This window comes from Eriocheir sinensis, chromosome 17 (genome assembly GCF_024679095.1).
Source record: "Eriocheir sinensis breed Jianghai 21 chromosome 17, ASM2467909v1, whole genome shotgun sequence".
Taxonomy (NCBI): domain Eukaryota; kingdom Metazoa; phylum Arthropoda; class Malacostraca; order Decapoda; family Varunidae; genus Eriocheir; species Eriocheir sinensis.
Genome location: NC_066525.1, coordinates 21,761,902 through 21,786,808, shown reverse-complemented (window position 1 = coordinate 21,786,808; position 24,907 = coordinate 21,761,902). Strand labels below are relative to the sequence as shown.

Here is a 24,907-nt window from a genome sequence, read left to right as displayed (position 1 = left end):
TAGTCGATATCCTAAACTATGATGACGTAATTGATTTAATTTATACTCTCGTATGATGATGACGTCATCGCCCGCGCACCATACCTATTATTCAGCCCTGACTCATTCTTTGCCTTTCGTGGTCAACATAACGATAACAAAAGCTGTCCGTGGACTTTTAATGCATGATAGTGATAAAGGGAAGATGCCCACAGCCTATAACTACGGAGGGGTAGTGGGAGATGGAAAAATAAGAATAAATAGCTTCAGAATAGTCGTGTTTTGTAACTCCAAGCTCCTCACTCTTTGCTGCCGATCGCAAACATCATTGACTTTCTTGGTCAATATAACGATGACAAAAGCTTCATGTAGACTTCTAATGTTTAGAGGTGATCAGTGGAACATGTCCAAAGCTTATAAGTGCCATAGAATAATCGAGGAAGGTGGGGAAATAAGAAAATATGACTTTGAAATGGAAGTGGTGGTCGGGCGGGTAGGCTAATCGCAGCGTTGCCAAACATTAGGCTATGGTCGAGTGTTCGTAGAGGTGTCCGGAATTTTGATAGTTCAGATATGGCAACCCTACCTATGAAGGCATTCTTCATTCATCATCGTCACTGAGCAATTTTACTATATATTTCAGAGCCCATGCTTATGATAAGAAGCCACAATAGTGAATAAAAGGTGTTTAATGTGAAACCTTATTATTTGATCGTTTCTTAATCAATAAAACGCAAAGTAATGCCAGCAACTGTCCATTCGCTTCGTGTCATACTGTGCGTGTGTATTAATAACTGCAGAAAACAATTCATGGAATAACCCAGAATATATATATATATATATATATATATATATATATATATATATATATATATATATATATATATATATATATATATATATATATATATATATATATATATATATATATCTGAACAACGTATAACAACTGTTTTGCAAAGATAAGCACGCGACGTGATCTAAATCATTTCAAGTTTGTCTTCAGTACTTCAGCACTGAAGACAAAACATGACCTTCTCAGCTGCATTTTTTAAATCAAATGAATGTATAATTGTAATTCAGGTACAACTATGTTATTTTACCGTGTTTTACATCACAACGTATTATAGATTATCATTAAAAGGGAACATTATAACATAAACAATAAATACACATCGCTTCCGTTACCTTCAAATGCTCCCGTACGAAACATTTTGAGAGCGGCGACATCACTTCATATCGCGACTGTACATCATGAATACACACCACAAGGACAAACAGTTAATAAGGAGAACTATCTTGGGATTATGCGTCGCCTTTCGTGACTCTGTGCGACAAAACGACCGGAAATGTGGGCGGGGAAAACTGGCAGCTCCACCACGATAATGCACCGGCTCATTCTGCTCACCTGATCCAAGGTTTCCTGGCACAAAACAACACTCCACTTGTTCGACATCCTCCCAATTCTTCGGACATGGCACCTTGACTTCTGGCTGTTTCCTAAAATGAAAACAACCCTGAAAGGGAAGCGATTTTGAGTCGCAAGAGGAAATTATGAAAAAAGCGACGGCAGAGCTATACACTATTACAGTTAAGGATTTCCAGAAATGTTACCAGCAGTGGCACCACCGCTGGGACAAGTGTGTCACTCCCAAGGAGAGGACTTTAAGGCTGATTAAATAGAATTTGTCAAATGTACAAAATTATTATCTATATTTCTAAAGGTTGGATACTTTTTGAACGCACCTCGTGTACATATATATATATATATATATATATATATATATATATATATATATATATATATATATATATATATTATATATATATATATTATGACATAACATTATAATATACTATGCTTAGGTAAATCAATGGCCAGGTAGCAGGTACAGTTTCCTGTTAATTAATTGTATTAAGGTAATAACCTCAACTGAGGTCGAATATGAATTCATTCCTACACGAGCACGGTTCAGTATCCTTAAACTCCATCACAGAGTAATATATTTGAGTACACGTTTTACATTATTTAGTAGTCAATGATTGGTGGGGGTGGCAAGAGTGCACGTCACGGCCATACGTCATGGCAGACACACCTCAGCAGCCCGCTCCCAGTGCCCCAGTTGCCATTTGCCTTTTGATGACTTGCCTTTCTATCAGATTTTGCTGGCATGTCTCTAAGACAACTACCCTAATGAAGCAGAGTAGATACTTGGTTATATTTTTCCTAATTACGTCGGTGTCTGAAACACAATGTGTTTTAATGCCGTGTCAGTCAGAAACCTAGTTTAGACGCTATTGCAATAAAACGATATGTCGCGAGCCTTGAAATACATAGTAGTTGTCATATTATACGATGAACAAAGATTCTAATATTATTTTCTCTGTATCAGAGTTAACTGAAGCAACCTTCGTTCGAAGGTATAGATTCAACAAAACATTGAAGCCAATAAAAAGGGGCTCTATGCAATACCAACTGAATATAGCTTTTAATAGCCATCTTTCTCTTACCAGAACGAAAAGCCAGTGACGAAGACTGAGAGCATGCACAGCCTAGCCATGGGCAGCGGGCAGGAGAGGTGCACCATGTCCTGTCCAAGGCTGCTGAGGTAGTAAATATAGGGGACTTACCTCATTTTTACTCCAGAGTGTGTCAGTAAAGTTCGGATTGTGCACACTTATAAGGGATAATGAAAAATTAAGATTGGCACCATACAAATCTAAAAACCGGTCAATAAATTTTGAGTTAGGCATCTTTACTAAATAAAAACTTATTTTTTAATTCAATCAACTCACGGAAGGTGTTTCTTGAGATTTACCTTCACAAATTTTGATATTAATAGATTTTAGAGGCATAGAAAGTGGCACACAAATATTCGGTTATTTTTTTTCGATTTGGAAATTCGCTTTACGTGAACGGGAAGGAAACTGAAAAATAACGAAGGTAAAAAATATATAACGTTTTACAACCATTTAGTTTATGCACGATCTTTGTGCAACCAAGAGTTACTAAGCTTATAGGTCTCAAAGTTTGCTAACTTTCATTTTATGAGAGAAAGCCTTAAAAATTTTACCAAGTTTAAGAACGCGCTCTTCACTTGGGCGGGGGAACTAAATGAAATTTTGGATTTTTTTCGAACTTTCAATTGGTATGTGAAACGGTTTTTCTGCTACCCATGATTTATTTATTTACAATTTTACTTCTTCATCCTTCCCACCTCTCCTACGTCATGATGGCACCACTGATGTCACATCTGTCTCTAAAGCCGAACTCTGTTTAAACTTTCCCTAAAAATTCCATTCTGGACGAGTCAGGGCATATTCCTCCTACTCATCCCCCCTCTGACTCCACTATGTCTTATCAAAATTCTTAAGAATGTTGATTTCTATGCCACCCTCAGACCTTGATCCTCAGAAAACTTATGGACCCGATAAAGTGCCTCTTATTGCACTTGGAAACTGTGATTCCGTTCTTACGCACTTCCTAGCTGCTCAAACTTTTGTCTCCGTCTACCTTTCCTTCTTGTGCCTAAGAAGGTTGACCATTCCAACCCCTCAAACTACCGTCCTATAGCTTTACTTTCTTGTCTTTTGAAACATTCTTTAACGGGAAACTTCTTAAGCATCTTATGATCTCTCTGAACACCAGCACGGGTTCGTCAAAGGGCGTTCTACTGGTGATCATTTTGCCTTTCTAACTGACTCCTGGTCATCTCATATACTGCATACTCCTGAGCACACGCCTAGTCCCTCAGTTTCTCAAGATGAAACCCTGAAGGTCATATCTTGACATTTTTTTGGACCTGATGCGTATCCTCAGTTTTGCAACAATTCTGTAGTCGTTTCTAAAGAACTCAACACTCCCTAAAACCCTACAGTTCTGGAGGAATTTCCGAGTACTAACAAAGATGAGATCAATCTCCTGCACCGCCAGCATTGCTAAACCAAGTTCAACGGCGAGGTTCGCGTCTCTTGAACAAGGAACTAGCAATCCTCAACCTTATGGACTTTGCAAAGTTCATAAAGAGTGAACTGTTGACGTTTCTGGTGCTAAAGCCATGGGGACCAACACATAACTCGTAGCCATCTCTCTCTGTGCCAGTAACTGAACTGAAGTCGCCTAAGACAATGAGTGTGTCGCGTGGGGGGCACTGGTCAACTATAAAGTCAAGCTTGGCGTAGAAAAAAAAATCTCTTCAAGTCCGCACATCTCGGCAGAGGCGTACACTGCAATAAAAGATATGAGGCCTACAGTATGCCTCGATTAAGTGCAGAACTGTAATAAAGCGACACGAGGTTAATTAACATGATTAGTGAATGGAGGAAGTCGTGTTTGAAGGCGACGGCAGGCTTTAAGGATTGGCGATCGCAGTCCGCGTGGAGGTAATAATGAGAACAACTCTGATGGGGGCGAGAGGGGGATTACTCGTGAGTGGAGATATGAATCCCAGGAAAATTGAGAGCTGGCTTTAGGTCAAATGCAGTTTGAAAATAATATCGCAAGTTTAACAAGGGAATACTACTTACTGACGAGCTAGAATATGAAACGAGTCTGAACAAAGGGACCTGATAACACCTCCCTGGGAGGAGGTAGGAAGACACCTACCGAAACGGGCGTAAGCCATTCCCGGTGAAGTACATATGGGAAGCGAGGAGGGTGCTTAAGCCACCCAAAGACCCTTTCCATGCCCTCACTTTCCGTTTCCCTATTGTCTCATCAACCCCAGAGAATAGTTCAACATGCTCTCTATAGAAATATTATCTCCACACCACACTACATTCACAGAGCATACATACCATTTCCCCCAAACTTATGCAAGTTCAAAATGGCGTTCGTAAACATAGCTTCGAAATCTCCGCCTGGGGGGGACCAGAAATTCCTCCTGGCTGCCGACTTGAGAGGTGTCTTGATAACTCCTCAGACCTCTTTCTTATCAATTTCTGCAACATTCACGGTCTTCGTTCTAATTTCCATTCTGTGGAGCACCATCTCTCCTCCTCTAAACCGCACCTTCTCCTCTTCACCGAAACCAGGTCTCGGCGGCTACTGACAGCCATATCTACTCTGTTCCCTCGTACCATATCTATCCTTTTTATTTTTTTTTTACATCAGAGGACACGGCTCAATGGCAATAAAAACAGTACAAAAAAAGCCCGCAACTCGCAGCTCCTCTAAAAAATAAAAGTAAAGAGCAGCCAAAAGAGAGGTCAATATCAGGTGGAGAGGTGTCTTGATACACTATTCTTGAAAGAGGTCAAGTCATAGGCAGGAGGAAATACAGACGAAGGAAGGCTGTTCCAGAGTATACCAGTGAAGGGGATAAAATAATGGAGATGCTGGTTAACTCTTGCATAAGGGGTTTGGAGAGTATAGGGATGAGCATGAGTAGAATGTCGTGTGCAGCGGGACCGCGGGAGGGGGGAGGGATGCAGTTAGCAAGTTCAGAAGAGCAGTCAGCATGAAAATATCGATAGAAGTTAGAAAGAGAGGCAACATGGCGGCGGAATTTAAGAGGTAGAAGACTATCAGTAAGAGGAGGAGAGCTGATGAGACGAAGAGCCTTAGACTCCACTCTGTCTAGGAGAGCTGTGTGAGTGAAGCCCCCCCACACGTGAGATGCATACTTCATACGAGGGCGGATAAGGCCCCACTGGGGGAGACGGTACAGAACGCTCAGCCTCGAGGAAGCTGATTTAGTAAGAGAAGAGATATGAAGTTTCCAGTTGAGATATAGAGTTAAAGATAGACCGAGGATGTTTAGTGTTGAAGAAGGTGATAGCTGAGTGTTATCGAAGAATAGGGGATAGATATCTGGAAGATTGTGTCGAGTGGATAGGTGGAGAAACTGTGTTTTTGAGGCGTTGAAGGACACCAAGTTCTTCTTGACCCAATTGAAAGTAATAGTTATGTCTGAGGCTAAGCGTTCTGCAACCTCCAGACTGGAATCGTTTAGTTCCTTTTTAGTGGGTCTTCTGTTAAAAGAAGTTGAGTAATGCAGAGTGGTGTCATCGGCGTAAGAATGGATAGGACAGTTCGTTTTGGAAGAAAGATCATTAATGAATAACAGAAAGAGAGTGGGAGATAGAACAGAGACCTGAGGGACACCACTGTTAATAGGTTTAGTTGAAGAACAGTGATCGTCTACCACAGCAGAAATAGAACGATCAGAAAGGAAACTGGAGATAAAGATACAGAGAAAAGGATAGAAAACGTAGGAGGGTAGTTTGGAAAGCAAAGATTTGTACCAGACCCTATCAAAGGCTTTTGATATGTCCAGCGCAATAGCAAAGGTTTCACCGAGAGGATGACCAAGAGTCAGTTAGGAAAGCAAGGAGATCACTAGAAGAACGAAACTTGCGGAACCCATTCTGGCGATCAGCTAGAAGGTCAGAAGTGGAAAGGTGCTTTTGAATCTTCCGGTTAAGGCTTAATTCAAAAGCTTTAGATAGACAAGAAAATAAAGCTATAGGACGGTAGTTTGAGGGATTGGAACGGTCACCCTTCTTTGGCATAGGCTGTATGAAGACATAGTTCCAGCAGGAAGGAAAGATAGATGTTGACAGGCAGAGGCGAAACAGTTTGACCAGGCAGGTGTCAGCACGGAAGCACAGTTTTTAAGGACAATAGGAGGCACTCCATCAGGTCCATAAGCCTTCTGAAGATTGAGGCCAGAGACGGCATAGAAAACATCATTCTTAAGTATCTTAATAACAGACATATAGGAGTCAGAGGGTGGGTGAGTAGGAGGAATATGCCCAGAATCGTCCAGAGTGGAGTTTTTAGAAAAGGTTTGAGAGAAGAGTTCAGCCTTAGAGATAGATGAGACGGCGGTGCTGCCGTCAGGACTAAGGAGAGGAGGGAAATATGAAGAAGTGAAGTTGGATGAGATGTTTTTGGCTAGATGCCAGAAGTCCCGATAAGAATTAGAAGAAGTAAGGTTTTGGCATTTTCTATTAATGAAGAAGTTTTGGTAAGTCGGAGAATAGGTTTGGCACGATCCTGGGCAGAAATGTAAAGATCATGGTTAGCAGGAGTGCGAAGGCTCTGGTACCTTTTGTGAGCTGTCTCTCTAACTTTGACAGCACGACAACAAGCGTGATTAAACCAAGGCTTTTTAGCATGAGGAGTAGAGAAAGTACGTGGAATGTTTGCCTCCATTCCAAAGACAATCACCTCTGTGATGCGCTGGGCACACACAGAGGGGTCTCTCTCCTGGAAGCAGTAATAATTCCACGGGAAATCGGAAAAGTACATCCTCAGGTCGTTCTACCGTGCTGAAGCAAGATACCAGAAGCATCGCCTCTTCGGTGGGTCCAGAGGGTGTACAAGAGCGATAGGACAGGATACAGAATTAGTGTTGTGATCGGAGGGGCCCAACGGAGAGAACAGCAGAAGGGTTAGAGGTAAGGAAGAGGTCTAGTATGTTGGGCCGGTCTCCAAGACGGTCGAGAATACGTGTGGGGTGCTGAACCAACTGCTCTAGGTCATTGAGGAGAGCAAAGTTGAAGGCTTGTTCACCAGGCTGGTCAGTGAGAGACGATGAAAGCCAAAGCTAGTGGTGAACATTGAAATCTCCTACTAAAGGTTTCAGGGGTCGTGTTCCCCTGTTTTTCGCAAATAAAACTTTAACAAAGCGTCGGACAAGGATGTTATTTTGGCAGTGTTTGGCAGTGGATCTTTGAGACTCCGACCTAATGGGCAAAAAATATGATTTGGTGTCACATGTGGATAATGAAGCACTTAGGAGTAAATTTAGGGTAAACTTGGCTTAAAGTTAAAGGCACTGTGAGCGAGGCTAGCCCCGCCAACGACAAAGGTGTTGTTGGGTAGTTGGGTGGGGATGATTGTGTGAGAAAGGAAAGGTTGGGTATGGGGGAGGTTGGTGAACCAACAAGGGATGAAACCAGAAACTACTGCTCGCTTACATACATGCATGTGCATGTGTTCAGAGACTCACAGCCCCTTTTCGTCCCTTATTTTTGACCAAATCACACTACCATAGGGTAAGCAAAGACCAGATGAACCTGCTCTGAAGTTTATTTAAAGCAACAAAGAAAACTCGCTGGAAAATAAGGAATAATGAATTAATTCCAGGCACACAGCAACCTAGCTAACTATCTTAAAACATCCTATGCAATAAGTGTACTTAACTGTAGGTGGGCGTAGCAGAAGCCGCACCTGATCTACCACGTGATCCTCGCGCACGTTGGTCCTCCTTCAGTCCTCTTCTCGTAACCGTCCAGCAACACGCCGCCTTCTCGTACCTCCCAAGGGCTTCTCTCGCCTGCAGTACACAGCACGTAGCTTGTGAATACTATCAGGGCAGGAAAGCCACCACGATGGACACGTGGCGCGGTAGATTTGGTGAGGGACGTCTGGTCACGGTGGTGTCTCTCAGGAAGATGATGGGTGCGGCCGTGACCCACGGTCACTCGGCCACCCCGCGCTCCGCGGTCAAGATGCCAGCACTCGCCACAACTGACATCTCTTTTTCTGTGTAACACACTAAACGCCCTAACGGCTATGGATTATTATTTATTAATAACCTAACACCATGCACTAGGTAATAGTGGGTCATGCATCCCACACATAGTTCAGCTTTGGCAGCAATAACGATTATGATTTGAAATAGCTCGCTGCCCCCGTCTTCTAGTTTTCCCGCCTGTCCTGGGACTTATTTCCGCTCTCTCAATCAAAATGACGGGGACTCCCGCGGTATTTTCCACGGGCTATTTCTTGAATAATGAAATCATGACACCCCCCAGGCGGGGACTCCGAGGCAGAGTTTTTGTTAGCCATTTTGAATTTTGGGAAAAGGTGTGTATGCTGTGTGAATGTAGTGTGGTGTGGCTAGAGAGATCTGTCTTTAGAGAGCATGCTGAACTACTCTCTGGTGTGGATGAGACAATAGGGAAACGGTTAGTGAGGACATGGGAAGGGTCTTTGGAGGGCTTCAGCACCCTCCTCACTTCCCATATATACTTCACCAGGAGTGGCTTGCGCCCGGACGCAACGACATCTCTTGCTTTCGTACCCACGACCTTGACTTCTGAATTTTCCACCATCTGGCTGAGACTTCATAATCATTCTATTACTAAATACATCTGTGCTGTTTATCTTTCACCTAACTCTACTAACTATGTACAATTCTTTGACTACTTGAACTCTTAAATTGAGTTCCACTTAAGAGTTCGCTGAAATCTCCATCCTAGGAGATTTCAATGTTCATCACCAGCTTTGGCTTTCATCCTCTTTCACTGACCAGCCTGGTGAACAAGTCTACAACTTTGCTCTCCTCAATGATCTAGAGCAGTTGATTTAGCACTCTACACGTATTCCCGACCGTCTTGGAGATAGACCCAACATACTAGACCTCTTCCTTACCTCTAACCCTTCTGCTTACTCTGTCAAACTGTTCTCTCCATTGGGCTCCTCCAATCACAACATTAATTCTGTATCCTGTCCTATCGCTCCTGCACAGCCACAGGACCCACCGAAGAGGCGATGCTTCTGGCATTTTGCTTCAGCTCGGTGGGATGACCTGAGGATGTACTTTTCTGATTTTCCGAGGAATGATTACTGCTTCCAGGAGAGAGACCCCTCTGTGTGTGCCCAGCGCATCACGGAGATGATTGTTTCTGGAATGGAGGCACACACTCCACGTACTTTCTCTACTCCTCATGCTAAAAAGCCTTGGTTTATTCACGCTTGTTCTCGTGCTATCGAAGATAGAGAGGCAGCTCACAAAAGGTACCAAAGCCTTCGCACTCCTGCTACCATGAACTTTACATTTCTGCCCGGAATTGTGCCAGATCTATTCTTCGACTTACCAAAATCTCTCATCTATAGTAAATGTCAAAACCTTTCCTTAACCCTGATGGCAGCACCGCCGTCTCATATATATATCTCAAAAGCTGAACTCTTCTCTCAAATTGTCTGTAAAAACTCCACTCCGGACGATTCTGAGCATATTCCTTCTACTCATCCCCCCTCTCACTCCTTTATGGCTGTTATTAAGATTCTTAAGTATGATGTTTTCTGAGCTCTTTCTGGCCTCAACTCTCAGAAGGTTTATGGACCTGATGGAGTGCCTCCTATTGTCCTTAAAAACTATGCTTCCGTGCTGACACCCTGCCTGGTCAAACTCTTTCGCCTCTGCTTTTCAACATCTACCTTTCCTTCCTGCTGTAATTCCGCCTTCACATATGTAGTCTGTGCCTAAGAAGGGTTACCGTTCCAATCCCTCAAACTACCGCCCTATAACTTTACTTTCCTCTCTATCTAAAGCTTTTGAATCAATCTTTAACCGGAATATTCAAAAGCACCTTTCCACTTCTGATCTTCAATCTGAACGCCACCATGGGTTCCCAAAGGCGCGTTTTACCGGCGATCTTCTTGCTCTCTTCACTAACTCCTGGTCATCCTCTCTTAGCCATTTCGGTGAAGAGCTAGACATATCGAAAACTTTCGATATAGTGTGGCACAATCTTTTGCTTTCTAAACTGCCCTTTTTCGGATTCTATCCTTCTCTCTGTTCCTTTATATCCAGTTTTCTTTCCGGCTGCACTATTTCTGCTGCTGTATAAGGTCACTGTTCTTCCCCTAAACATATTAACACAGGGCTCTGTCCTATCACCCATTCTCGTCCTGTTATTCATCAATAATCATTCCATAACAAATTGTCCTATCCACTCATACGCTGACGACTCTACTCTGCATTATTCAACTTCTCTCAACAGGAATTACAAGGCTTAACCTCAGTCCTTGCTATTATTTCCGATTGGGGTAAAAGGAACCAATGCCTCAAAAACCCAATTTCTCCATCTATCAACTCAACACAATCTTCCAAACACCTATCCCCTATTCTTCAACAACACTCAGCTGTCACCTTCTTCAACACTAAACATCCTCGGTCTATCCTTAACTCAAAGTCTTAACTGGAAATTTCACATCTCTTCTATCACTAAATCACTTCGTCGAGGTTGGGCGTTCTGTATCGTCTCCACCAGTTCTTCTCCCCCGCACAGTTGCTATCCATATACAGGGGCCTTGTCCGCCCTCGTATGGAATATCCATCTCATGTGTCGGGGTTTACTACTCACACAGCTCTTTTGGACAAAGTGGAGTCTAAGGCTCTTCGTCTCAGTCTAAGGCTCTTCGTCTCATCAGCTCTCCTCTTCTCACTGATAGTCTTCTACTTCTTAAATTCCTCCGCCATGTTGTCTCTCTATCATCTATCGATGTCTTCACGCTGAGTGCTCTTTTGAACTTGCTAACTGCATGTCTTCCCCCCTCCCGCAGCCTCGCCGCACACGACTTTCAACTCAAGCTCATCCTTTTACTGTCCAAATCCCTTTCGCACAAGTTAACCAGCATCTTCACTCTTTCATCCCTCACGCAGGTTAGTTCTTTAACAATCTTCCTTTCTCTGTATTTCCTCCTGCCTATGACTTGAACTCTTTCAAGAGTAGGGCATCAGGACACCTTTCCCCCCGAAATTGACCTATCTATCGGTCACTCCTCTGGGCTTTTTATAGGAGCAGTGAATAGCGGGATTTTTTTCATTATTGTTACTTTTTTTTTTGCCCTTGAGCTGTCTTCTCTGCTCTAAAAAACAAAAAAAAAAGGCACATCACAGCACAAGTAACGCAGCACAACGAAGCGAAGGAATATCTTAACACAGCACAGTACAGTGAAACTTCTCATGTAACTCAAAGATACACTGAAAACTCATTAATACACCACGGACAGTGAGCATTGTGGGTTGCGTACACGTCAAGACGCATAGCAACATAAGAATGTCATGCTTTTTTTTTTTTCATATCTGTTTGGAACAGGCCTCCTGGTCTGGACCATAGGGTGTGTGTGGTAGGAATCTCTCTCTCTCTCTCTCTCTCTCTCTCTCTCTCTCTCTCTCTCTCTCTCTCTCTCTCTCTCTCTCTCTCTCTCTCTCTCTCTCTCTCTATCTTGCCTCTCCAGGTCCCACAAAATGAGGGTGGTCACTATCGCTCTCTCCGTCAACCTCTTCATCTCGTCTCTCGTGTATTGTGGCTTGAGTCTGAGTGGCGCCATCTACAGTTCTGACCCCTTCCTCTACATGGTCCTCAGTGGGCTCATGGAAACGCCCGGATACTCCCTGACGGCGCCTCTAATTAAGAAGTTCGGCAGGAAGAACCCGAGCATCATTGGCTTCACGATATGCGGCGTTGTCATCCTTTGCCTCACCGTCATTCCCTCAGGTAACTACTGCTACTGCTACTACTACTACTACTGCTACTACTGCTGCTGCTGCTACTACTACTACTACTACTACTACTGATATGGCAGAATTTACTCTTTACTACACTCCCACACAACCTCTACGTGTAACGAAACACACGAGAAATTAATCCAGACAAGGAAAGGTTTTGCCGGCGCCGGGGATCGAACCCGCAACCAGCGAGACGGGACAGCCACTCCTTAACCAGTCGGCCAAAGAGGTACCCCCACTCGCAGGGTGAGCTATGGGAGGCTCGCCCATCAGGCAAGTCGCTGCACTACACGGCGCCCCATCCCTATCTAGATTAATTTCTGTGTGTTTGAAATTTCCCATTTTCTATGAATTTTTTGGAAAGCATTGGCCATCACACTACCTGTTACACCCTCGGGGTGACACAACAGAATCACAGGAGAGGATGCCTTGCCACCAGTGAAACGCCAGATTTTTTTCTTTACTATACTCCAACACGACCTCTGACCTCTTAAATTCCGCCGCCATATTACCTCTCTTTCTTTCTTCTATCGATATTTTCATGCTGACTGCTCTTCTGAACTTGCTAACTGCATGCCTCCCCCCCTACCTCGGCCCCGCTGCACTTGACTTTCTACTCTAGTCCATCCCTATACTGTCCAAACCCCTTATGCAAGAGTTAACCAGCATCTTCACTCTTTCATCCCTTATACTGGTAAACTCTGTAACAGCCTTTCTTCGTCTGCATTTCCTCCTGCCTATGAATTGTCTTCCTTCAAGAAGAGTGTTTCAAGACACCTCTCCACCCGAAATTGATCTCTCTTTTGGCCACTCTTTACTTCTGTCTACGTATTATGGGAGCGGTGAGTAGCGGGCTTTTTTTCCTACACTTTTTTTGTTGCCCTCGAGGCGTTTCCTTTGTTGTAAAAAAATAGAAACGAAACGCACCAGAAATTAATCCAAACAAGGAAATGTTTTGTCGACGCCAGGGATCGAACCCGCGACCAGCGAGACGGGAGAGCCACTCCTTAACCAGTCGGCCAAAGAGCTACCCCCCTCGCAGAGTGAGTTATGGGAGGCTCGCCCATCAGGCAAGTCGCTGCGCTGCACTACTACTATACTACTACTACTACTACTACTACTACCACCACCACTAGTACTACTGCTGCTGCTGCTGCTACTGCTGCTGCAGCTGCTGCTACTACTACTACTACTACTACTACTACTACTACTACTACTACTACTGTAGTACTACTACTACTACAACTACTACTACTACTACTATTACTATTACTACTACTTCTACTACTACTACTACTACTGTTACTACTACAGCTACTACTACTGCTACTACTAATACTACTTTTTTTTTTTTTACAACAAAGGAGACAGCTCAAGGGCACAAAAAAAATAATAAAAAAGCCCGCTAATCGCTGCTCCCATAAAAGAATCAGAAGAGGTGGCCAAAAGCAAGCTCAGATTCGGGAGGAGAGGTGTCCTGATACCCTCCTCTTGAAAGAGTTCAAGTCGTAGGCAGGAGGAAATACAGATGAAGGAAGATTGTTCCAGAGTTTACCAGCGTGAGGGATGAAAGAGTGAAGATGCTGGTTAACTCTTGCATAAGGGATTTGGACAGTATAGGGTTGAGCATGAGTAGAAAGTTGTGTGCAGCGGGGCCGCGGGAGGGGGGGAGGCATGTAGTTAGCAAGTTCAAAAGAACAGTCAACGTGGAAATATCGATAGAAGATAGAAAGAGAGGCAACATCGCGGCGGAATTTAAGAGGTAGAAGACTATCAGTAGGAGGAGGAGAGCTGATGAGACGTAGAGCCTTAGCCTCCACTCTGTCCAGAAGAGCTGTGTGGGTGGATGCATACTCCATACGAGGGCGGACAAGGCCCCTGTATATGGATAGCAACTGCGCGGGGGAGAAGAACTGGCGGAGACGATACAGAACGCCCAACCTCGAGGAAGCTGATTTAGCGAGAGAGGAGATATGAAGTTTCCAGTTGAGATTTTGAGTTAAGGATAGACCGAGGATGTTTAATGTTGAAGAAGGTGACAGCTGAGTGTTGTCGAAGAATAGGGGATAGGTGTTTGAAAGATTGTGTCGAGTTGATAGGTGGAGAAATTGAGTTTTTGAGGCATTGAAGGATACAAGGTTCCTTCTGCCCCAATCGGAAATGATAGCAAGGTCTGAGGTTAAGCGTTCTGCAGCCTCCAGTCTGGAGTCATGTACTTCCTGTTGTGATGGTCTTCTATTGAAAGAAGTTGAACAATGCAGAGTGTAGTCGTCGGCGTACGAGTGGACAGGACAGTTTGTTATGGAAAGAAGATCATTGATAAATAACAGGAAGAGAGTGGGTGATAGGACAGAGCCCTCTGGAACGCCACTGTTGATAGGTTTAGGGGAAGAGCAGTGACCGTCTACCACCGCAGAGATAGAACGACCGGAAAGGAAACTGGAGATAAAGGAACAAAGAGAAGGATAGAAACCGAAAGAGGGCAGTTTAGAAAGCAAAGACTGGTTCCAGACTCTATCGAAGGCTTTCGATATGTCTAGCGCAACAGAGAAAGTTTCACCGAAACTACTAAGAGAGGATGACCAAGAGTCAGTTAAGAGAGCAAGAAGATCGCCAGTAGAACGCCCCTTGCAGAATCCATACTGGCGATCAGATAGAAGATTAGAAGTGGAAAGGTGCTTTTGAATCTTCCGGTTAAGGATTGACTCAAAAGCTTTAGATAGACATGAAAGTAAAGCTATTGGGCGGTAGTTTGAGGGATTGGAGTGGTCACCCTTCTTAGGCACAGGCTGTACAAAGGCATACTTCCAGCAGGAAGGAAAGATATATGTTGATAGGCAGAGACGAAAGAGTTTGACCAGGCAGGGTGACAGCACAGAAGCACAGTTATTAAGGACAATAGGAGGCACTCCATCAGGTCCATAAGCCATCTGAGAGTTGAGGTTGAGAGGGCATAGAAAACATCATTTGGAAGAATCTTAATAACAGGCATAAAGGAGTCAGAGGGGGGATGAGTAGGAGGAATATGCCCAGAATCGTCCAAGATTCTACTACTACTACTACTACTACTACTACTACTACTACTACTATTACTACCACTACTACTATCACTACTACTACTTCTACTATTACCACTACTACAACTACCACTATTATTACTACTACTACTATACTACTACTACGGACTCCATCCATTAAATGACTTAGCCTGTACCACTTTCCTCTCCAGCCCATTCCAGACCCCCACACATCTCTGCGGGAAGCTGTTCTTCTTGATGTCTCTTCTACAATTTCCTTTTCTCAATTGACAGTTTTCCATTTCCTCTTAAGTTTCTCTCTTATCAAAAGGTCATTTCTATCCAATTTCTCCAGACCATTCATCACCCTATACACTGCTATTAAATCTCCTCTCTCTCTTCTACTTTCCAATGTAGGGAGGTTCAGCCTCAGCAATCTTTCTTCATAAGGCAGGTCGCTCAGACTAGGTGCCATTTTTGTTGCCGCTCTCTGTATCCTCTCAAGTTTTCTAACGTGTTTTTTAAGTGATGGCGATCAAGCCACTGATGCATATTCTAGTCTAGGGCGTATCAAGGTCACAATTAATTTCCTTACCATGTCCTCATCAAGGTATGTGAACGCTGCTCTGATGTTCCTCAGCAGGTTGTATGTCTCAGCTGATATTTTATTCACATGTCTTTCTGGAGACAAGTTTTCTGTGATCATCACTCCAAGGTCTTTTTCTTCTGTCTTCTTGTCTAACTTATCCTTACCCAACTTATAATGTCCCTCTACTCTCATTCCACTCTTTTCAAATTCAATAACACTGCACTTTTTGGGTATTAAATTCCATTTCCCACTTCCTGCTCCATTCCCACACTGTGTCCAGGTCTCTCTGGAGCAGCAAGCAGTCCTCCTCTTTTTCCACTCTTCTCATTATCTTAGCATCATCGGCAAACAGACTCATATAGCTCTTCACTCCTTCTATCATATCATTAACATATGCTGCAAACATAATTGGGGCCAACACAGTGCCTAGCGGAACTCCACTCATGACATTTTTCCAACTTGATTTCCTGTCTCTAATAGTTGTTCTCATCATCCTGTTCTTCAGAAAATCCTCCATCCACTTTAGAAGTCCTCATCCTAATTTACCCACTGTCTTCAGCTTCCACATCAACCTCCTATGCGGCACCTTGTCAAAGGCCTTTTTCAAGTCCAGGCAGACAGCATCAGCCCATCCACCTCTCTCCTTCACAACATCTATCACCCTTGAATAGAAACACACCAAGTTTGTCAGGCATGCTCTTCCTTTCCTTAATCCGAACTGTCTTTCTGTGATGATTTCATTTTCCTCTAGTTGCTTCGTCCATTTCTTGTGTGTGTGTGTCTACCTATTTATATTTACCTATTTGTAGTCTACTGGGCCTGAGCTAAGCTCTGATAGTCCTGGTTACATATCTACATTTATCCAGCCTTTCCTTCATTTGTTGGACACTGCTTGCTTCCGCCACCTCTTCCCGCAAGCTGTTTCATTTGTTAACTCTTCTTTGTGGAAAACTCTACCTTTTTAAAGTTACTCAAACAGGTTCCTTTATGAAGTTTCTTTCTATGTCCTCTCAGCCCCTGCGTTCTCGCAGTTAAGAAGAGATCATCTCTATCCACATCATCAAACTTGTTTACCAACTTATGCAGCGTGATCAGATCTCCTCTCTCCCTTCTTTGTTCCAGTGTTGCCAAGTCCATCTCCTTCAATCTGTCTTCATATGTCACATTCAATGTTTTCCTTGGTCTGATTTTTTAGCTTTTCCCATTTCAATAACATGGTACTTGTTTGTATTAAATTCCATCTCCCATAACTGGCTCTATCTATACACTCTGTCCCGGTATTTTAGTAGCTCTTTACAGTCTTCCTCCTGCTTCACTTTTCTTATTAACTTTGTATCATCTGCAAAAAGGCTCATATAACTTTTAATGCCTTTTGGCATATCATTTATATATATTCTAAACATTATTAGTGCCAAAACTGAGCTTTAAGGGACCTCCACTCTCTACTTTCCTCCAATTTGATTTCTCCTCTCTAATCACCGTCTTCACTTCTCTTCCCATTAAGTAATCCTTTATCCACTCGATAATATTTCCGCCCATTCCTCCCCACTGCTGTAGTTTCCAGATTAACCTTATGTGCGAAACCTTGTCGAAATCTTTTTTTCAAATCGAGATATACACAATCACCCACCCTTCTCACTCTTGTACCACGTCTATTGCCTTTGAGTAGAAATAGAGTAAGTTGGTGAAACACGATTTCCCTATTTTAAATCCAAACTGTCCCTTATCATGTTTTCCTTTTTTATTATAGCTTCACAAATCTGGCACATTAAACTTTTCAAAGAGACTTATCTATACTAATTTAGTGGTTCAGTATTATCTCCACTTTTATAAATTGGTATAATGTATGCTCTTTTCTATTCTTAGGTCCCCTTTCCTGTATTTATAGAGCATGTTATTATGTCATAAAATGGCTCCAATAATTCATTTCTACATTTTTTAGCACTTGTCCCGAGATTCGATCTGGTCCCATAACTTTCCTTCTATCGAAGGTTTTCATTAGCTGTATCAGTATGTGTGTATTTACCTATTTGTATTTACATATATGTAGTCTACCGGGCCCGAGCTAAGCTCTAGTAGTCCTGTCTGCATGTTTACATTTATCCAGCCTTTCCTTAAGAGTTGCGTTGTGAGAGGTATCTTTCCTCAGTCTTTCACAAAACAATTCATTGGCCTCACCCCGCCAATGACTGTGGCCGACAACCATCTTTATTTAGTATTATAAACCTTATTAAACATATTATTTTTAAGCTAACAAAGCTTGTGGTTAATACGACTATCAACCACCGTCGCCCCAAAGTCCAGGTCGGCAATGTGGGTGGTTTTGGATGCAGGTGACCTGGTTCCTCTCAGGCAGACCAAGGCTTATCTCAGGAGGGAGAAGGACAGCCTGCATCTCATCCAGGTGACCACACTGCTTCTCGGCTGCTGTTTCTTATCCGCCAGTGTTTCGGCGAGTCTTGTGTAGAAGCTCTGCGCCCTTGGTCCCATACCTCCTGACGTCGTGAATACTAACGGGTTGAAGGAGCCCTGGTCCACATCCTGTATTCTTTCTTCATATGCTCTGTTCTTCTCTTGTTCATTTCTTCTATGGGCTGCATCGAGGGTCAGGTCTCTGTGGCAATGGGCCATGGGATCGAAGATCGTTATTTCAAAATACGCCCTTTGTCCACGAGTCCAAAACTCTCTGGCGTTAACACCCACTCGTGGTTCGTTCGAAACATTAGTGGTGCGTCTGGTGAGGTGTTCGTCTTGCAGAGGGAGCAGCATGGGCTCCACAGTCCCGTCGTGACAGACTTCTTTCAGCATTTGAGCTGTTACGTCTCTCACTTCATCATGTCTCATACAGACGAAGCCTCCTGTCTTGCAAGTCATGGCATGGTTTTGGTTGAAGGGGGAGCCACAATTACACATGTTTATAAGCCCATTCACTGGCCAGCCATACCTCAGGGCAAGGGCATCTGTGAATTATTTTTTGTTTAAGTTGAAGCCTTTTACCCTGATAGGTAGTGTGGTTAGCCAATTCGAAGCGCCCACTTCCTGTGCAATATCCGTCTTCCTCCTTGTGTCTTCTGGGAGTTCTCTCATTAGGTCACATAGAGTGTCTCTCTGTTTTTCTTCTCCGTTTTTTGGAGATTTCATTCCTTAGTGACATAATTTCTTTAGGGTTGTCTTCTCCCCTTTCGTTTTGGTTGATAATATATCCGGTCAAAGAGGCCGTGATTCTGAGTGAGTCCTCGAATTCAGCAAGTTGGTGATGCCGAGCCCACCCATTCTTGGCGGCAAATCTAGCAACCTGCGCTCCTGGTCACTGGGGCATCTCCCATTTTCTATCGCCAGTATGAAGGTGTTTCTAATAGCATTTTTCGGAGGTTTTAGTTACGGAGCATCATCAGGAACTGTCCTCATGCGGTAGTTCCATTTATGCTTGACATCGTACGTAAATGCTGCGTAGGCTGCCTGCGGTTCCGTTTTGACGATCTTACTCAGCCTCTGCAATTCGGACTCCCAGCGCTTTACAGCTGTTTTCACATATTCGATTCTGCATTCAGCTGTTCCAATAACTGCCCCGAGGTGTCTTTCACCAGCCACTGACAGCTTCAATTTCCACCTGCCCAAAAAGCTCCCAGCTTTAAATGGGCTCCCTGCAGTACAAAATTATTGTAAATACATAATTGTATAAAAGGGATAATAAAATGTTTCAAATGTTTTTCACTTTACTACCCTGGAATGCGGTTTTGACCCAATCGCATGCCTCAGGTTTTACAATCACCACAGACGTAGTGGCGTTGGGATGGTGCCCTATTTTAGGGCCGTGTTCATTGACGAAGTTCCACCATTATCTGAGGTCTGCAGACTTTCCCTCGGTGAGGTCATCCGCATACGCCACCTGTTTGACATTGGTGTATTCATGGCGGATGATGTCCTGCAGCTTCATCATTCCCAGGGCAAACATTGCCATGGTCACTGGGTCGCCCTGGGTGGTGCCCTCTGAGGACTGTATGGCCTTCGGGTCTTCAAGTCGTTGGTCATTATAACTGCTGACGAACAGTCTGGCAGGTTCCTTGTACGTATTTTCAATATATTGGGCAAATATAGGGCACTTGATTTTGATGTTGTGCAGTGTTGTTTCCCTATTGATGTTGTTGAACGCATTAGCACCGCCTCGCATTCTGGGTCTTCGAACATTTTCCTGACGGCGTGAATGGCAGCTTCACACCCAGCCTGCTGACCCACACACACTTGGACGTTTCCCACCGCCTTCCTCACGTCGTCCTTCACCACTTCCATGACAGCCTTGCCTATGATCCTCCTGAGCACTTCCACTATCCCGATGGGGCGACAGCCTGGTTTTACATCCAGCGGGATGAACCAGCGGGCCGTCAAAGGTTCGAGGTATTGGCAATTCTCTGACGCAAATTTTCTTGCTAGGGCGGCTACTGCGTCGCGAAGATCCACAGATGGATTACCAAAGATGTTCTTACTGAGGAGGTGTTTCCATCCCTTGGCATCCAAGCCTGATGGTCCAGCCGCTCCTTGAATGTGAAGAGCGTGCCTCAAAATCCCGTCACCGCTGATACGGTCTAAGACGGCTCGATGCGGGGGGGGTGTAGTCCCCTGGGAATTTCATTTCTGGGTGTGCAGGTCTAGCATCTGGATGCTTGTCCTTGACCCTTAAGGATCTGCCTTGTCTCTTCTTTCATGGGAAAGACCCCAGCTGCCTCATCTTCTAGTGCCAGTGATCTATTTTCCATGGCCACTTTGCCTTGTCTCATCTTGTCAACAAAGTTTCTAGCCCTGTCGTTACTGTCATTCTTGTAAATGTTAGGTCTGCGTAGTCTTTCCTGCAGTGTTTTAGCCTTGTCAAGTAGCTTCCGGATGTTCCCTTTCCTCCACAACTCGATTCTTCTTTGTACCGCCTTCACGTCCTCAGATTGTTTCGACTTTTTGTTAGTCCGTTGGCATATGAGGTGCGGTAGTATGGCCAGAATCTTTAAAGCGTAGGGGGCGATTTGCGTGGAGTTGTTGTACGCTCTAATGAGGTAGGTTTTCTCATCTATCAAGGTTTTGGTGGCGTTACATCTCGGGGCCTTAAGTATATTACTCGGAGAAAATGCTATCACATGATTGTAAGCGTCTCGCACTCACTCCCCTGTCTCCTCGAGTGTCCACCGCTGCCAAAAGCGGAGCTCGCGCGAGGCGTCCTCACCTTGGTCACCGTGCCCTTGTCTCTCGCCACCTGCACCCCCGTCCACCTGATAATCTCCAGCGCTTTCATTGGCCTGCCCACCCAGCACCACTTGTGGTTGCTCACCATTTTCCACATTCTGCCGATGAGGGTTTTGGGTTTCGACAGTCTCCACCTCTCTTACAGTTCACACAGGGTTGGCCTCGTCTTACGCAGGAGCACAGAACACAGTTTTGATTTCTAGACGAACAGACGCAACACTGAGGGGGCTCCATTTCGGTGCCATTATGATTATCTTAGTTGCTATTTATGGTGATGAAGAGAGCAACAGTAGCAGACCCCACTTTGACTCTTGTCTCCTCCCATATACATACACACAGACATACACTTACATATGCCTAATCTGCCTTTACGGTAATACAAGAACTATTGTTTCTGTTTCTACTACCATTGCTCTTCGCCACCACTTTACAATCTTACTAATACGTACACCTGATCCTACACATATGAGCAGAGTAGTAGTAATAGTAGTGATAACATTATCGAAGTGCGTGCGTACCTGCAGAAAATAGATCCAAATAAATCTCCGGGCCCCGACAATTTATCTCCTCGCTTGTTGAGAGAATGTAGTCAACAGCTAGAATTACCCATAACATTAATATTCAACAAGTCATTAGCACAGGCCAGTGTGCCTCTCGAGTGGAAAAAGGCCAACATTACCCCGATCTTTAAAATAGGAGATAAAAAACAAGCCAGTAATTATCGTCCTATCAGCCTTACGTCTGTCCTAATTAAACTATTCGAAAAAATGATCAGGGATAAAATGATCACTTTCCTTGAAACAAATGATTTGATAACTGATAGTCAGCACGGATTTCGTAGTAATCGGTCTTGCCTTACCAACCTATTAACTTTTTTCAACGATGTTTATACATGTTGGGACGCCCGAAGCCCATATGACGTAATTTACCTAGATTTTCAGAAGGCGTTTGATAAAATTCCTCACGTTAGACTTATTTCTAAATTGCGTTCCCACGGTATTAACGACCATCTATGTGCGTGGATTCATGACTGGCTCACCGACAGAGAACAACGTGTAGTTCTTAATGGTGAAGCATCGGATTGGCAACCCGTCACCAGTGGCGTGCCCCAAGGTTCGGTCCTGGGGCCAACACTATTCATAATTTACGTGAACGACTTAGAAACTGATATTCTATCAAAAGTAGCCAAATTCGCCGACGACACCAAATTAGGAGGTACGGTAATGAACAGTGAAAGTTGCGAAAAGATTCAATCAGACTTAATAAGACTTGCCGACTGGAGCGAAAAATGGCAAATGAGTTTTAACGTAGATAAATGTAAAGTAATGCACATAGGTGAAAAAAAATCCTAACTTTAAATATCAGATTCAAGGACATGAGCTCAGCAAAGTAAAACAAAAAAAGGATCTTGGTGTCATTATCAGTAACACTCTTAAAATGAGTGATCAATGTTCTGCAGCGAGTAAAAAAGCCAATATGATGTTAGGACTAATCTCAAGAAACTTTGATTATAAATCACCCGAACCATAGACTTCACAATCTCTTGACGGGAAACGGGGCGCGGGGCCGATTCGCAGGGGGCCGATTTTCAAAAAAATAAAATTTAAATATTTTCAAAACCAAAGCAGCTAGCGACCTGAAACTAAAACAGGCACCTCCCTTAGGCATATATGAGTCTCCATGAGCAGCGGTATCAAAAAATTCAAAGTCGTTCCCTAATAAAATCCCGATTAATTGTTTTTTATATAAGTATAACAAAACTTAAAAAGGCTATAAAATCCTCAGATTTTACGCTAGATGCACAAACATCACCAAATGCAGAGATAATCACTTATATTTTCAGAATCAATAGCAATATTTAGCATATCTTATAAGTTTTTGCCCGAAATAGCTACTTATTTTTTTTTATTTAGTGCAATTTTTTACGTAAGTTTTTAACATCTAATAAATCACTTAATTTTCACATTAGAAACTTAATACTTGAGGAAAGCATGCAGAAACATCTTAATTTTACTCAACAAAAGCAAAATATTCATTTTTCTATATACAATCACAACTTATTTTGGTTGAATTCGATGTCACTATTGCCGCAGCACGTCTTGCCGGCTATCTGGCCCTCGTCCTGAACAATCACTTTAGCCTTTTGGCCTATGACTTGTGGGCCCCGGTCAGTTTCCTGGACTTGTACACGTCCCTGTTCCTCGCCGTCTCCTTCCTGCCCTCCTCGATACTGCTCCTCTTCCTGCCGGTCGGCTGCTTCAAGGCCTTGTTCTTCCTCGCTTCTGAGGTCACGTCCTTGGAGAAATTAGCACCGAAACAGTTGAAGAGGGACCTGCTGATGTGCGGCAAGATGGTGTTGGCCAGGTTGTGCCCCTCCTGGCACCTGTACCCCTGCTAGGTCGGGTCTGAGGCCGCCAGGAACTCCAGGAGGTGCCTGAACCCGTCCCTGTGGCGCATGGCAAGGAACCTCAACCTGCGCTCCTTCTTGTCCTCCCTGCACATCAGGGAGTCCCACAGCGACATCCCGAAGGACGCCATGTGGGCCATTGGGAGAGATGGCCGCTTCAGGACCGCCCGGCCCGTCTCCAGCTCTCCCCTGTCGACCAGCTCGACCAGGGCGTCGAACATCACAGAGGGCGGGTCGCCCTCTCGAGCTCCACGGTAATCTTCATCTCCTCCTGCTGGGCAAGCTCCTGCTTGCAGCACTCGGCCACAGAGGAGTTGGCCTGGACCTTCCTGGCCAGGTAGCCGGCGTAGTTGCCGACCGCGGCGAGGAGCAACTCGTCCGTCGGCGGGTCCGGCTGGTCGTCGGCCAGCTCCCTGGCAAGCTGGGCCAAGATCACCTCGTCGTCCTCCTTCTCCTCTGCCTTGGCCCGGTCCAGGTCGGCCTGCACGTCCCCGGGGAAGAACCCGACGAGCTTCAGCAAATGCAGGCGCTGGGCCAACCTGTTGCTCACCATGAAGTTCTGCACGCTCGTCCAGTTGTGGGGAAGGGTACAGAGACGATGAATAACTGTAGGTCCTTTACTTGGAGAGTAAACAGAGGCAGGACAGCGATAATCCTTTACAGAGGGGAAGTGCCCAGCTGACTGCGTGCCTAAGGCGAGTTAGGCGACGCGGGAACTGAGCTGAGTTGCCATGTAGGCACTAACTAAACGTACATTTCTTGTTTCCTAATACGTAAAACTGTGGACTTCACTATCCTACAGTTATCATTCATTTTACGTAAAGATTTCAACCTAAAGTTACGCAAATTTGCCATTTTTTACACAACGTTTTCAAAGTGCACGCATGGTGCTATTTTATGTAAGTTACCTTGAATCCTCGACCAAATCACTCTAGAGACACTCCTGCCTGCTTGTATGCACTAAAACTTGAAGATTTCGTCCTGTTTCCACTTAAATTCGGAGTAAGAACGCAGTGAAAGTCTCCATAACAATCGGCCCCTTACGCGAAGCCAGCGCGCCAAGACTGAAGAGATTTCCCGTCAACTAGTTGTGAAGTCTATGCCCGAACTTATGAAGAGATTATATTTAGCATTTGTAAGACCACACCTAGAATACGCCGTTCAGTTCTGGTCACCGAATTATATCAAAGATCAAGTTTTGCTAGAAAGGATACAGGGACGAGCAACCAAACAAATTCCAGCGCTTCGAAACTTTCCATATGACGAGCGTTTAAAGCGTTTAGATATGTTTTCCCTAAAAAAGCGAAGGATAAGAGGGGACTTAATTGAAGAGTTCAAAATCCTTAATGGATTCGACAATATTAACCCAGATAGTCTATTTCAGAGAGACACCAACACAATAACACGCAGCAACGGTATGAAGTTAAAGGGAAAC

At 44.1% G+C, this 24,907-nt stretch overlaps 1 protein-coding gene across 1 annotated transcript in view; it reads left to right on the top strand.

The window, feature by feature from the left end:
- The window catches only part of LOC127000083 (organic cation transporter protein-like), a 66,840-nt gene that overhangs the window by 20,275 nt on the left and 21,658 nt on the right, over positions 1-24,907 (top strand). The window contains exons 4-5 of the mRNA XM_050863506.1: positions 2,494-2,588; positions 11,960-12,219. Of these exons, the coding sequence (XP_050719463.1) occupies positions 2,494-2,588; positions 11,960-12,219 (355 nt within the window). The remainder of the gene's footprint in view (positions 1-2,493; positions 2,589-11,959; positions 12,220-24,907) is intronic.